The following is a 15489-nucleotide window of genomic DNA, read 5'->3' as shown; positions in this document are numbered from 1 at the left end:
TCTCCCACACCTCTGTTCTGTGCTTTGTGTCTGCATAAAGCTTGTTGGCTGGAATTTTTTCCCTGCCTGTTTGCTGTTCTGCATTTCCCCTATTCACATTCTTTCTTGCGCTCTGGACCCAAGAGTCGGTAGCTGTTCCCTCAAAGCTGTGCCCCTCTGAAATTTTTTCCTGGTATTTTAAAAATGTCAAATGTTGAATAAAATGCATCTGACATTGAGGCAAAAAGAGGAATATTATCAAAAATATTAAAACAAATGGTTGAATTATTTCCAAAATGGGAGTCTTTAATTTGTAAGAGATGATTACAGTAGAAATTGTATTAGTATGAAAATGATATGTAAAAAATTTGCAATAGTCAGTGCATTTTCATTGTAGATCACAACATTGTATTCTCAACTTCCCATATAAAGGTCTTGCAAACTGGATGAAAAGTACTGATTCAGCAAAGAACGTAGCAAAAGTACTTGACTCCCATTGAAGTTAGTGGGACTTGCATAATAAGCCAAGATTTTCAAAAGTGGCTTTTTATTTTGAGTACTTTATTTTGGGGGTCTTCAGTTTCATGTGTCTTGAAAGGGCCTGTTTTTTGGGAAAGTGCTGCTATATGCTCTTTCAAAACAAAAGCTGTTGAAAGCTGTCAAACAAAACAGTCATTGTTAGCTATTTTGCCAAGTTGTTTTACTGAAATATATCCTGAAGTGTGTTGTTGAATCACAGACTGAATGCATTCTTCAGATCACTTGAAATGTCTAAAATATGTATGAGACAAAATGTCAGTTCTCACTTTTATATGTCCTAATCGATTTGGTTCCCTGCAGTGGAGTTCAGTGCAGTGTCAGTGTTGTGATATTCATGGATGATCTTTCCTAATGAGCCTATGGTTAAAGGCCGTACCTAACCATTCCTCTGGATTTTAACAACTTTGTTAGTGTTTGGTGTGGTTTGGGGGCACTGCTGTGTTAGCTATTGACTGTTTTTAAACTAAATCATGGGTAGTGTAGTTCCAGCCCTGGGATGAAATGTATCTTCTTGCTTGTCTGGAGGAAAGAGGTTATAACCATGTTTTAAACTTGGTGCCTAAAACATGGTATGTGCTTTCTTGTGTCCATAAAGAGCAGAAGCAGCTGTGCTGGAAAACAGGTGGATCCAAAGCATGGTTATTTTTACAGCCTACAAGATTCATCATTATGTCACTGTTAATGCTTCATTAGTTTATGGCAACTCTAGTAAACCTAACAAAATATGCTTTCCTGGCTGAGTTATATTAACATGTGTGTAAATGTCAGTGTGGTGTAGGACATAACACCACATTCACTGCATGCAGATTGAATGTGCTTTAAAAAAATATAATATTAAAAAAAACCCTCAAACTTAATAGGACATGCATTGAGTTATATTTTCCACTGAAATGCCACTTTTCACATGTGAACTGGAATAAGTTGAAAAATGAGGCCAATTTGTATTACTGAATTGTCCTTTTCTGACTTCGCTTTCATAGATGGCTATGGTGGTCATGACCGTCTTTCTCCAGATATTTATGAAGAATCAGAAACAGATCCTGGCACAGAGGATATTTCTACTCGAATATTTGTTGCTCTCTTCGACTATGATCCATTGACAATGTCCCCAAACCCTGATGCTGCAGAAGAAGAGCTGCCATTTAAAGAAGGACAGATCATTAAGGTGGGATCTAAAAACAAAGGAAACAAAGGACCAGTGTTACAAACCGGGTCCACTTTGTTCCCTGCATAGAAAGCAACTTGTGTGACTAGAGTCTAAGACTTTTTTTCCCTCCAGAGGTTCAGGCTATGGATCTCATTGGAGCTAGAAGCTAATATCTGGTGCTGACTTAAAAATATTTAGGTTATAGGCAAAAATCTCAAAGTTGCCTCAGGTATTTAGGGACAGATTCAATTAGAGATTTAACTGCTAAGTCCAAATTGTGACTGTGAAGCCACCTCCACATCAGTTGCCACAAACCCTATGGAAAACTGCTTCAAAGATGACATCCTCTTTACTGCAGAGGTGCTGCAAAGGTGCTTGGCTTTGTACCTCCATACATATCCAGAGCTGCTGTAATTTTTTGAAGGCCGAGCACTCTTAACTAGAGAGTTACGTTCTTAACACACTTTAATTAAGGTCCAAAAATGAGGTATTTCTCTTCCAGAGTCATCTAAAGGCATTTTCATAGCAGGCCTTCCAGGGACAGCCTCCTCACAGTTTGCAGTGGATACCACAGCTTTCTGAGGCCCTGGGAGTCCCTCACTGTCGCTGGGAGAACCATTCCCGTTTCTGACTGTTCAGTGTAAAATACACAAGCTGCCCTTAAACAGGGAGCAGAACACAAATCTGCCCCGTTTCAGGAGACAGATACAGTGTTCGGCTCTGTCGATGCCCTTCCACTGATCTTGATAATCACACTAAACGTGCTTTAACTGCACATTGCCACTGGAAGAGGTGTCCTGCTCTTGCTCCTCTCTTTAGTCATGCCTGCAACCCCAGCTTGTCTCAGATCTTACGATTGTGCAGCTGCAAGGTGAACTAGTTCAGCTTGCTGATTCGATTATAATTATAATGAAGTTACAGATTTTTCTGTTCAATTAGCAGCTCTGAGTGTCTCATCCTGCAGCCCTGTATCTAATCCATCTGATGCAAAAGAAAGTGAAAGTGGGGTAGGGAGAAGGAAGGACTGCTGGTTGTCCAGGAGTAATTCAGATTTTAAGTGTGATCTGAAACTTAATCTGAATAAATAGAATCATATCTAACAATACTAGTTTTCAAGGTAAAATTTTAACATAAGCTATTGAAACACTGATTTCCTCTGACTGTATTGATTTAGATCCTAACACAAATGTCCATAATCTAAACAACAGTATTTTAATGTTAAATAGTTTGTTAGCTATTTTGGTTATCTCTTTATATGATATGATATTAGATAGCAAATTGTACCGGAAGTATGGAAATGGATTTAAAAACTTATTTTTCTTTAAAAAAATTACCATTTCACTTGGGTATTTTAATTATTTCTTCACAACTAGATAGATTTGATACTGCAAAGTCTATAAGAGGTCACATGTCAAATTCTTATTTTTAGTAATGTTTATTTTATATTTGGGTCCATGGAAGTTACTGTGTCGTCTATTGCTTTGCATTTCTCATCAAATTGTTGTGAAGGTTGATTAGTTTGTATTTGCAAAATACTTTTCATACCTTAGCCACGTAGTGGGTAAGTGGTAAGGGGATGATGGGTGGATCTGTTGCACCACAAGCTGCATGAAGTCTGTCCTGTGCGTGCACTATGGTCACAGGTGCTGCACTGTGTGAAGCAGTAGTAATGCCAGGGACATTATGTACATGTAGTGACTAAAACTGACAGAAGTTCCTGCTTTAGAAAATTGAGGCTATTTGAAGATCAGTTTTAACAAACTGATTCGGTTGGAGGGATTCATTTGGTGGTGGTGGGGGTTGTTTATTTTTCAAAAGGAAAGAAAGAAAACTGTGGTGCTTAAGGAACAATCTAATATCAGTCATTAGTTTGGCTTTAAGAACATCATTCTTTTATAGTAAAGTCATAGACCTAGGCCTTTTTATCATTAGCAGGCTTTATGAATTGACTGCATTTTTAGAAGTTAAGACAGAAGTTACGGAATTACCTATTCTCATTGAAGAAAATTAATGCTATTTTTATGCATTAATTTTTTTGTCTGGAAAGATAATAGCAGAGCTTAAGTAACTACATATATCAAGTATATTAGATATTATACAGGATTTTTTGGTCGTACACAAGATACTCTATTGAGATTAGCAAAACTTTAGCTCAGTTTTGCATCTAGTTAATACTGAGCATAGTACCACAAGAAATGCCATATGAATAATTCCATAAACATCAGTGTAAACCATTAAGTGTATTTTTTTGCCATGCAAAGGAAGTCAGTGTCTCTCACTTTTATGTGCATTTTATTGCTAACAAAAAAAGTCTAATTTCTGCTTATATATTTAAAGTCACAATTCAGATTAACCATTCAAAATTTGTAGCATAAGTCAGAGTCGTCAAAAACAGATATTATATATTCACATCCAAACTGTAGTCATCTGTCTATGACTTAGTAACCATTTTTCCTGCATTAAAAATCATAAATGATAAAACTTTGATTGACCAACATTATTATTCTTTGAGTAATAGGTTTATGGGGACAAAGATGCTGATGGATTCTATCGGGGTGAAACCTGTACAAGAATTGGCCTTATCCCATGTAATATGGTCTCTGAGATCCAAGCAGATGATGAAGAGATGATGGATCAGCTTCTAAAACAAGGTTTTCTTCCTTTGAACACACCAGTTGAGAAAATAGGTAAGGGGAAATATATATGCTTCACCTAACTTTTGGGTGCTATTAACTTGGCTGGATCCGCTTTGCCTTTTGTTTTTATTATATGCAGATGCATCTAAATTTTACAGCAATTTACCACATTATGGGATACATTCTGTGTCAGTATCTGGATGACCTTATTCAACAAATACTTAATCTTGGTCTCACCTTTTGCTGTAAATGAGGACTTGTATCTTCACTACTGCACCCATTATTTTATTTTTTTATTAAAATTTTTTTTTGTCACCGGAAAGATTTCTAGACACAGAACAAGATCCCTGTGCTTTGGAGTGTGCTGTGCTGAGGTGCTTTGTGATACGCTCACTGCTAAAAAGCATAAAAAGAATCACTTATTTGTTGTTCTTTTTACTCTTCTACATTTTCCTACTTTACCAATAATTTAAAGGGATGGTGGCAAAGGGTTATGTACAATATAACTTGGGATAACACTACGTATTAGGAGATTTTACAGATACTGCAATAACAAACCCTTTCAAAAGCAGAGGTTGACCATGTGTTTCTCGGTTATGAATCAATAGTGTTAAATCATTGGTTCAGTACTGTACAGAGATACACATGCAAGTATCTTAACTTACATTTCCTTCTGAAGATATATTTTATACAACTATCTCAATATGTTTTAAAATTTTCAACATAGTTCAGAGAGTATAAAGGGCTGGAATTGATTCAGTCCTGTTTAAAAGTGAACTGTAAAAGTGGTTGCTAAAAAACAAAGAAATCTTCCACAATTGTTTTTCTAGATTGAATAAAACCTTATCATTTCCAAAATCATTAGTAAATATGAGACAAATTATTTTTTGTTGTTTTTTTTTAAGATATTGAGATATTTAAAAATTCTCAGTTGTCCATGGAAAGGAGGGGTGATTTAAGTTTTTAAATGCTGTATTTTCAAATTTGTGTATTTATTTATTTATGCCATGTAAATACAACAAATACTGCCACCCACATGTGCCTGTAAATGCCACTGCCCGTCTGCTGCTCTAGGTATAGCACATACACCTACATGTACCTTTGTAGGCCAAAAAGTTGGGATAGGCACATAGCAGGACTTGGAGGTGTGCCTGAATAGGTTAGCTGTCTAAAGCATTATTCCTCAAAGGTAGTTGTTAACATGGGTCTACATCACTTGAACTCTTTTGGAAATAGATACCTGACCTACTTTAGGTATATCTATAAATTCAACTGGGGGTCTGTTTGGAATAATAAGTGTCTTAATATATTTCTAATTCTAGCCTGAGGTCACATTTGAATACAGAAAATAACTTGCTAAATCAGCTACATCCTTATTTGAAACAAGTTGTTGATGCAGAATATCTTTGAAAATGAAACCAGTTACTTATATAGCTCCCCATAATTTGAATATTTTGGCTATTTTAAGGGTCATATGCTGTGAATGTCATTGGCTCTTTTTTGTTGTACTCAACTGTCAGTATTTCCTGAAATAGCTGAGAAATCAGAAAGTCTTAATCCTGGACAGAGGGAGAAATATTGCCCTTCCTTATACTCTTAAGCAGTTTTTTTCATTCTTGGATGTTTCTGAGAGCTGTTAGCAACCTACCCCCAGCAGTTCACCTTTAAATATTTTAGCACTTTAAAAGCATCATTTGTTTTCTCTCTAATATGAATTAAAACTACTAGTCACATTTTAAAAGAAATAAACCTTCTTACTAATGGATTTGGACAGAATAGTTAGTTTGGCTTAATTTTAAACTAAATACAAATTCAGAACAGCAAACAGATCCATGTGCTCAGACCCTTGCTGTCACAGAGGCTGCCCACGGGGATCTGTTAGCAGAAGCAGGCTCTAAATTGCCAATCTGTCTCATATTGTTACTCACATTTTTAATGTCATATCAGACACTTTAACATGCTGTGTTCATATGACTATATTTTTCTTAATCCTTTGCCCACATTAAATCCTTAAAAACAGAACTTTGAACAGCTTCATATCTTCTCTTCTTTTATTTGTATGCATTCCTTTCCTGAAGTCAACTGTGACCGTTTCAAAGAGAGCACACGCTCTGTACACCGCAGATCCAGAAAGTCTAAAAGAGGTCTGTGCTAAGAAACAATAATTTGATTCAAGCTGTAAATTAGCTGAAATGAATTGAGCTGTCTAGTTTTATTTTTTATGCCTTTGATCTTTTGCAAACCAGAAGTTGGAGAATATTGTCACATAGCAATTTTATATAGGGCCCCTTATCCCTGAGCGATGGGCATTCTCTTGCCCCAGAGAAGTACTTCAAAGTGGAAGGTGCTACTCTGAGACATTTAGGTATGGGTTGGCCAGGCTTTGGGGAAAAGGGGGAGTGGGTCCCACGTCTGCTACAGTCCGTGCCTTCACTGTGGATCTCTCCTTGTGTTCTGTGTAAATCCCTTGCATTCGTAGCTGGGAAAATAACTCAGATCCCCCCACTGCAAAAGTAAGTGATCGCCTCTGACTGAACACTTGAGTGTTAGCTGGTGGGTGACGTGAGAGCTCTGAGTATATGCCACACTCGGTGTTAGCTCCTGCATTAGGTGAGCCTTTAACGCTCACCCTCCTGCTGGAACAGTCATAGGGCTCCTCCTAACTCCAGGTTTCCTTTGTCTCACTCCATAACGCTCATCAGACCTGCCCTCGATGCCTGTTTGTGAGTAGTACTAACAAGCATGTTTCTCTTGCTACAGCAATCATTTGCAAGAATCATGCTGATATCATTCAAATTTAAAATGAAGCCCATCCTGGATTTACGGGTTCTCCGTAAATGTTTAATATTGGTCAATAAACATTTCATGTGGTTCCAGGAAACTGCAAGTTTTACTCCTTTCCTTCTGTTCCCCACAGAGGAAACTTATAAAATTAAACAATACTTGAAACGGGTTTTTGTAGTCATAGCATCTTGAAAATATTGCAGACCACTTACATGATGGGTAACCTCTCTTGTCTTGGGACCGCTGAGAGAATGTCCATTTCTCATTCCAGTCCCCTCGCAGGAAGTGAAAGAATAATCCCATGCACAGAATTCCTGATAAATTAGAGGTGGAGGGGAGGTAGTAGTCAGTAAATGTGGAAGTTTGACTAAAGTGAAACAAAGCAGAATTCTGAACGTTTATCTTTATAAACCCTGGCAACATCTGATTCTTCCAACCAAGAACTGCTGTAAATTTCTGAACATCAGTTGTGCAAATAGTTCCGAGGATTCAGTGTTGTAGAATAATGAGGGCAACCCAGCTGTTAAGAAGTTAGTTATGAAATGCACATGTTGTTTTGAAACCTTTATCTGTGTAAATAGGTTTGGTAATCTGTGGCCACCTACCATTACACTAGAGAAAGACTGAATTTGTTACTGCACTGTTGTGAAAATGACATGGGGAAAAACTGTACCTTGTTTTTTCTTTTCAAAATAACTTTGATAGCTTTCCTTCCCTCCCTCTCCTTATGATTGGAACAGAAAGAAACAGACGGAGTGGCAGACAACATTCAGTTTCTACAAGAAGGATGGTGGCGCTGTATGATTACGATCCAAGAGAAAGTTCTCCTAATGTTGATGTAGAGGTATTGACATAACTATTTACTATTTTTTTTAATTTATATAGTCCTAATTTAGTTTATACATAGCTGGTATTAGAAAGCACTATTATACATTACAGTTGGCATGTAGAAAAATAATAGAAAGTTCATAATTACAAACATCGGTCAAATGTTTTCGAACAGATGTATATTTAGGAAAGGTTCGTGACCACTGCACAATTAGATCTTGTTCAAACACATTCAAGGAATATCCTTTGTATGATTTACCTAGTGTGGCTCAACACATTACTTAGTCATTTATGGATATATGGTTGTGCAATATATATATATGTGTATGTAAATTAAGTGTATAAGGGAAAAAACGTACAGTTATAAATTGCAGGGAATGATTATGTCCCAACTATTATTTTCAAATTTCCCTTGTACGTTTCCAGGTAAGAGGATGATTATTTTCTAGAAGCATCCCAGCTCACACTGACAAACTGATAGAGTGAATTATGCTTTTAAATGCTTATAACCTACCTTTCATCCAAAAAACAAGCCTCCCTCCCGCCCAAAACACGGCAATATAGTACAACAGAACAGTATTTGCAATGTATTTTATTTTTTCTTTAACTGATGCATGGAGCTTTCATGACTGTGTCTTGTCTATAATCCTTTTTTTAAAAAAAACCCATAATGATACCTTAAACAACTATTGAGCATTAACTAGATCTTCATTATGGGTGTATCTTCCATTTACATGGATGCAGTCTCCCATCTCTCATTTGTCATCTGCAACAATGGAATCAAACAGTGCAGTTGCTTTTTACATGGTCTTTGATGTTACATAGTAAGTCCCTCAGTCACTGATGCAGTTTTGTGTGGAAACTAAATGCACTGTGGTAGGAATGTCAGGCTACAGTCAAAGCTCTAAGCAAAATACTGCATACCTAGAAGCTGCTTCAGTTATTATTTAACACATCTTTTACTTGGTGTGTAGATTAATTTGGATTTTTTTAATGGAGAAAGTGAGTTCTGCACCTGCGTTTTAGAAATATTTGAGATCTGATACATTAGAAATGGACCAGTGTTGTGTCTTTTTTTCAGTGAACCAAATCTGATTGTAAATTAGAGTGTGTTACAAAGTAGTATGGGCGACAAATCAAAAATGTTGCGCTGATATGTTGCAAACACCATTGTACTTGTTCTTTCTCTTTCCCATGGCCACAAGAAATTAAAAAAATAATTTAAAAACACGGGGAATTCATACTCTGCCCAGTATATAGCAGGTGAGAGCCAGGAGAGGCCTGTTACAAAGCCTTTACTATAAAGAATCTGATTTGTCTCCACAGTTTGGTTTGTGTTTCAGGAAAAACATTCTCTGCTGTTCTTGTATCCATTAGTCCTAGTGTTCAGCTCAGTAGAGAGTGAGCTGAACCTTGTCCTCCCCTCTGCCTTGTTTCCCACAGGACTGTCATTAAGGGACATTGGAAGTCGGCTAGTTCACCCCCCTGCTCAACACAGAGCCAATGTCAGTGTTTGTTGAGGGTGCTCCCAGCTTTGTGCACATGACATATTCAGCTTGTTTGTCCCAGGAATTCCTGTGGGTATCTAGAACCTAGTGAGAGAGGTTCCTAGATTAAGCAATGTTTGAAAAAAACAAAAAATGACAAAAAAACAATTTAGGTGTATCAGATTTTGCTGTTACGGTTCAGCTCAGTTTCACCAAACTTTTTTCACCAATGTTAACTTTTATTTAGCACAACATGAGCTGTCATGTGTTCCTTTCTGCAGGCTGAGCTTACATTCTGCACAGGGGACATTATTACTGTCTTTGGTGAAATTGATGAAGACGGATTTTACTATGTAAGTTGGCTTTTATCTGGTCAGTTTGAACTGTGACAGGCTCAGTTACAGCAACCCTTGCTAGCATTAATTATTAAATGACAATTTGGGAGGACATAAGGTTACAATTGCAGCTTGATATTTTGTGGAAATAACTATGATCCTAATTAAAAAAAATAAAAAATAAACCTATATGGTATACCTGGAAGCACTTTCAAAATGGGGTTAGTATCATTATTCCCATTTTCCTGCTGGGAAACAGTCTTACAAAACAGTCCATTTAGCAAGCCAGGATTAGACTCCAACCTCACAACACTCCACTACTGTGCAGATTGTAGCAGAACCCAGGAGCCACTCTCATTTAAAAGATGAGGAGAGCATTACTGGACTAAAGGTGGCTCACTCTTGCCCCCTCAACACATGTATTTATGGATTGTTATTCATGCAACTCAGTGCTGCCTCTAGCATTTTACAGGTAATATCGGTCTCACTTAGTTTGGCTGGAACTGTATGTATTTTGGTTGCACATGTATCTACTTGAACATGTGAATGACTTCTTCCTAATGGGTAAGACACTTCACTTGGAGAAAAAATCCCTAGATACAGCCTATTCTTCTGATAAAAGGTTACTTAACAATAAATAAATTTTAATAGTAATTTTGAGCACTAGGTAACTGATCATACTTCGTTTTACCATTCATTTATGAAGAAGAATTTAATCATGACAGATAATATTCCAGCACTGCTTGCTGAGTAGAAACTGTCTTCAGGTAGTTGCCAGTCTGCATCCTGAACTTGGGTCTTCCATTTCTGTAGCGTATTAACCGTTCGCTATTGCATAAAAAAGCGGGCGTAGCTACCTCTTCCAGCTACATTTTAGAAGTGACTCAAGTTCAGACCTAAAGGAATAATTTGATTGCCTCAGATGTGCTTTTAGGCTGTGAATCCTAGCACCACATATATCTAGCTTATTGCAGGCCTAAGGATCCCAGTCTAGAAATGGTGTTCATAGAAAAGAACATTGTCCCTCCGTTATGTACACTAGCTCTTGTGATTTTGTGTAAGCTCATTCATTGTATATGGACTCTGTTTTTACAAGTTGGCATAACAGTACTAAGGATTTCCATGTACAGATCCACTGGAGATGAGTCCTGATTCATCAATTCATAGCTTAGAATTATCTGCACCAAGATGAAAAAGGATGCCACACTGTAACCTTAATATAGCAAATTGGATGAGTGATTGAACTGCCAGAGTACTTGAAACACCTTTAAGGTGCACATTTTAGTGTCACCTTGAATTATAGATGCAGACTGTTCTCATCTTGCCATTTCTTATTTTATTTGATGGATAGCATTCGCTGCTAAATTACAGAAACAGGAAAACCTAGCTCATGTCTGACTGTAGTTTGGATATAGCATGTGATGTAACCTTAGGTGCATACTTCCTCTTCCTCATTGGCTTTGAAAAATATAATTAAAAGTATTTCCTTAGCTTCTTGGGAGCCTACATTTGATTTAATTACAATGATCACTCAAATGGAAAACTGTTCATCATGTTATAGGGTGAACTTAATGGACAAAAGGGGCTGGTTCCTTCCAACTTTCTTGAAGAAGTGCCTGATGATGTTGAAGTCTATCTATCTGATGCACCCTCACGATATGTTCAAGATACGCCCATGCGTACAAAAGCAAAAAGGGTAAGCAACTGAATAAGGAAAACATTAAATTTTTATTTTCCATTCCTTTCTGTTTCATATATAATTTAGACATTACTTTTAACATTTTAAATCCATTTGCCCATTTTAAATTACTTAACTTTCAAATATATAAAACATAGCAGAATAAAGAAAAATGATTTTGCTTAGCCTTTCACCAGCATGTTGCAAACGTTTGTAAATGAAGAATCTAAATTTAAAATTTAATTGCAGTCATTAGAATATCTCAGTTATAAATTGAGATTTGCCAGCTTTCCCTGGTGAAAATAGGAATAGTTTAGAAGCGTTAAGAAGTAACTACCACATGCAATACATAGGTGAAAACAAAGAGTTCTTGCAGATGACAGACTGGTACAAGCATTCCTTTAAATACAAATTGTCAATGCAACTGACAGTGTCGTCTTTTAACCCTTAAGATTTCCTGTTCCAACTGGCATTAGTTAACTGCCCACAGACTTGTTTTATGAAAGACTAGTCATGTTTAGAGTTTCTCATTTTTGGTTTTGTTTCATCACTGCAATACCTTTATATATTATATATTTTATATATATTTTTATTTCTTTGCTCATCTGCTTGGAAACAGAAGAAGAGTGTTCATTTCACACCTTAATAAGGCAATGTAGCCTTCACGTAAGTGAGCAACTGAAGATACCAATAAAGATATCAATTAAAGCTACCTGACTATCTAATGCAAGTCTTGAAACCTAACTGTGGGGGAAAAAGAAAAAGAAATATGTCTCCAAAATCATTGGCCACAGAACAACAGGCTGTCTGCTTTTACCGTATATACTTAAATCAATTTAGTTTTTTAAGAGACAAATCCTTTAAAAAGGAACTCTTAGAACTTAGTCAATTAGGCCTCACTTTATGAAGGTCAACGTTTGGAACATATTTCTTCATGAGCTAAATGTTTCTGTTTACATAGAAAGGAGAGTTCGATGTTTAATTACCCTACAAACAAAAGCTGCATATTGCATTGTTAGCCAACCTGAGATGTACAAAGTCCAAGTACCTATATAAAGAGAAAAGCACAATACCCCTAACCCTTAAAGAGCATACAGATGAGATGTAAGCTGATAAGTACTGTAGTTTACAAGGGTATGGTTGGTTTTGAAACTCATTAAATGCAAATATAGCTACTTAAACTGTCTGCCTTAAAATGCATTTTCCATGATCAATAATACCCCAGTTTGCCTATCAACAGTTCTGAAAAAAGAAATCCCTTCATGCGCTGAAATTTAGTAGGATTTCTAGAAAGTACACACATTTGAAATACTAGCAATTGTTTGGTTTACCAATGCAATAAAGTCTTGATATGAAACATGCAGCTCACTCAATGAATGCATTAGACTAAATATATGGTATCTTCAGGTGTACGTTGGGGTGCTTTACTAAGTTGGTTTTTTTTTTTTCTCTCTCATTAGAATTAGACCTTGATTTAAAATCAAAGTTGGCTTGAAGCCCCTTTGCTTAATTCACTGTTGCACAAGGCAGTAAATTGCTAATGTTTTAAATACAAAATAACTGGGGTCCCTGTGGCATGGATTCTACTATGAAAAAATACCTTAACAGCTAGTACCATGTTTTGTCAGCAGGGCGCTATAGTTACCATAGGCTTAGTATAAATAGTTTTAGACTTTTCAGCCAAGTGTTTTTAAATGAGTAAAAGTATAGCTCTGCTTAAAATAGTTTAGGAATGCTGTCATTCTAACTATCGTACAAGTCTTCACTTTCACTCAGCAAACTCATAGCTACAGCATACACATCAAGCAGTCAGGGTCTTTAAGCTTTCTTTGATTGCAATTAAGGTTCATTTTAGGTTTTTTTTTTTTTTCCTCTCTCGTTTTTTATTTTCTTTTCTTTATTAAGCCAGTGTGCCATCTTCTCAAAAATGTATATAAAGTATGCTAGCTAATTTTAACGAAAAGGCATTTAAAGGACATTTTTTTTGGGGGGGGGGGATTAATGTAGCATTTGCAGTAATTCCTTCTGGAAACGGTTTGGCTTCTACAGACTGCTAATCTGTGGCAATTAACACATTTTAATTTTCTTAAATCCATAGCTACAAGTGTCCCTCTTCATTTTTGTGCTCACTGTCAAGAGTACTGTAATGCAAAACCAGTTTTGTTGGCTTTTGCCAGAACTATGGCCAAACCAGTGTATCCAACTCTGTTTAAAAGAAGTGTAACCAACTTTGGGCTCTACTGGAGTGTGTATTTTCTAATGCCTGTATTTTTTTTTTTTTCCTCACAATTTATATATTATTTTCCATAAATCCCTATGGTATCTTACGCCATAAAGAAGAAATGAACCAGGCCTTTTATTTGAGTGGGTAATGGGACAAGTGATGTTACCAACTTTCTTGATGCTGATAGCTTTTACGCTTTCAAACATTCAATAAATTATAACAATGTACCTAATAGGTTCCTCCTGAGAATACAGGTACATCAAGGAGAGCACCATCCCCCACAGTTCATCTCCATTCTGGGTCACCTACGTCATCTATGGGTTCTGGTAGTCCCGGGAGAGGCAGGGATATGTCCTCGAAAAAGAAAAAGGGGCTGCTTTCCAAAGGCAAGAAACTGCTGAAAAAGCTTGGTGCAGTGAAATGATTCATGTACTCCTGGACAACTTGTAAAGCTTCCAATCTGTGTATTTTTTTTTAAACATCAAAACTAGGGCTTTCATGACTATGCAGTACAACTTACTGAACCTTTACATTTTTAACTCTGGCATCAATAGAATCATGTGACTTGCATAATCAAACTCACAAGAAAAAAGGAAGTGGATTTGTCGCTGGTAAAACTCATTATCGCAAATACAATTTTATTATTTTAAGAAAAAAAAGGAAAGAAAGAAAGAAATTTGGGGGGGGATAAGACTGGAAGAACATTGTTTTATTTGAAGTCACCTCCACACCTGTAACTTCACTGGGTACAGCTCAGCATTTAGTTTTCTTTACCTATGAGTAGGGGAAAGAAAACCCTCTTCACTGATGATGGTTCAGCGATCACCCCTACCATACCTAATCTTTATCTTAAGGAAAGATGGTCTTGAAACTCCTAGTTTAATCAGCCTTGATGTTTTGCCTTATTACTGCACAATGATTCGTACTGTCTAATAAATATACAGCGTATACTTTGTATGTACTGTGTATGCAACTGTCTTTATCTTCCCTAAAACATGGTAATTTAAGATCAAGTACTATGTTGCTGACTCCATTCAATGTCTGATGTAACTCCCGGGAGTTTGAAAGTGTTGTGCAAAAATGCTTTTTTTTTTTTTCCTTAAAAAGAAACAAACAGAAACAAAACACCCTTGTATGGATTTCTTTTGTCAACATCTTCACTAAACTAAAGCCAGATGATACAGCATAAGTTATTCAGAGAATGCACCCACAGTTTCAATTATACAGACTCCAGTTTTCAAGTTCCTGGTTCAATATTCTAAAATTACGGGGAAAAAAAATTTTGCTCCCCCTTTTTTTTCCTGTGGAGGTGCAGTCCTAAGTTAAAAGGCATTTTTCATATTGTTGATGTCAGATTCATGCTAAAATGCATGTCTAAACTCAAATGAAAAACTGTTCTATACATAAGCCGTAGCCAGTAGAGAGGCTGCAGCAGCTGGAAAAAAAAAATTATCTGCAATATTGGCATCTCAAATAATAACAATAAAAATAAAACCTTACACATTGATGGCAGTCATTGGCTGTGACTATTTTGTAATTCTTGTCCATTTGTAAATTGTTTTTACTGTTTATACATACTTTTCAGACTGCCTTTCTTTTTGTAATTTATGGAAGGTTTATAAATGAATGATCAAAGCTTCCCCATTGTGTCTTCAGATAATAATGTAAATTAATGTAAGATAACTGTGTGCTAGATTATAACATTTAATTTAAAAACAAATAACTGGCCTAAATGTGTGGTAAAGTACTGTGTGGGTGTGTGCATGTGTACACTGTTGTGTAATATATTTTATATAAATAAATAATTTGATATTTTGTAGACTGCAGTATGTTTTGTATACTTGCTGCATA

The 15489-nt window shown here is 36.3% G+C and overlaps 1 protein-coding gene across 2 annotated transcripts in view; it reads left to right on the top strand.

Annotated features, from left to right (window-relative positions):
* Window positions 1-15457, top strand: part of RIMBP2 (RIMS binding protein 2) — a 159771-nt gene extending 144314 nt beyond the window's left edge. For both annotated transcript variants that reach the window (XM_026095312.2, XM_026095310.2), the window contains 6 exons: window positions 1500-1684; window positions 4185-4353; window positions 7827-7930; window positions 9683-9754; window positions 11298-11432; window positions 13874-15457. In XM_026095312.2, coding sequence (XP_025951097.1) covers window positions 1500-1684; window positions 4185-4353; window positions 7827-7930; window positions 9683-9754; window positions 11298-11432; window positions 13874-14062 — 854 coding nt within the window. In that variant the 3' untranslated portion in view covers window positions 14063-15457. The remainder of the gene's footprint in view (window positions 1-1499; window positions 1685-4184; window positions 4354-7826; window positions 7931-9682; window positions 9755-11297; window positions 11433-13873) is intronic.
* The last annotated feature ends 32 nt before the right edge of the window (window positions 15458-15489 follow it).

The sequence above is a fragment of the Dromaius novaehollandiae genome, chromosome 17 (genome assembly GCF_036370855.1).
Source record: "Dromaius novaehollandiae isolate bDroNov1 chromosome 17, bDroNov1.hap1, whole genome shotgun sequence".
NCBI classification, from domain to species: Eukaryota; Metazoa; Chordata; class Aves; order Casuariiformes; family Dromaiidae; genus Dromaius; species Dromaius novaehollandiae.
This window is presented reverse-complemented; position numbering and strand designations above follow the sequence as displayed.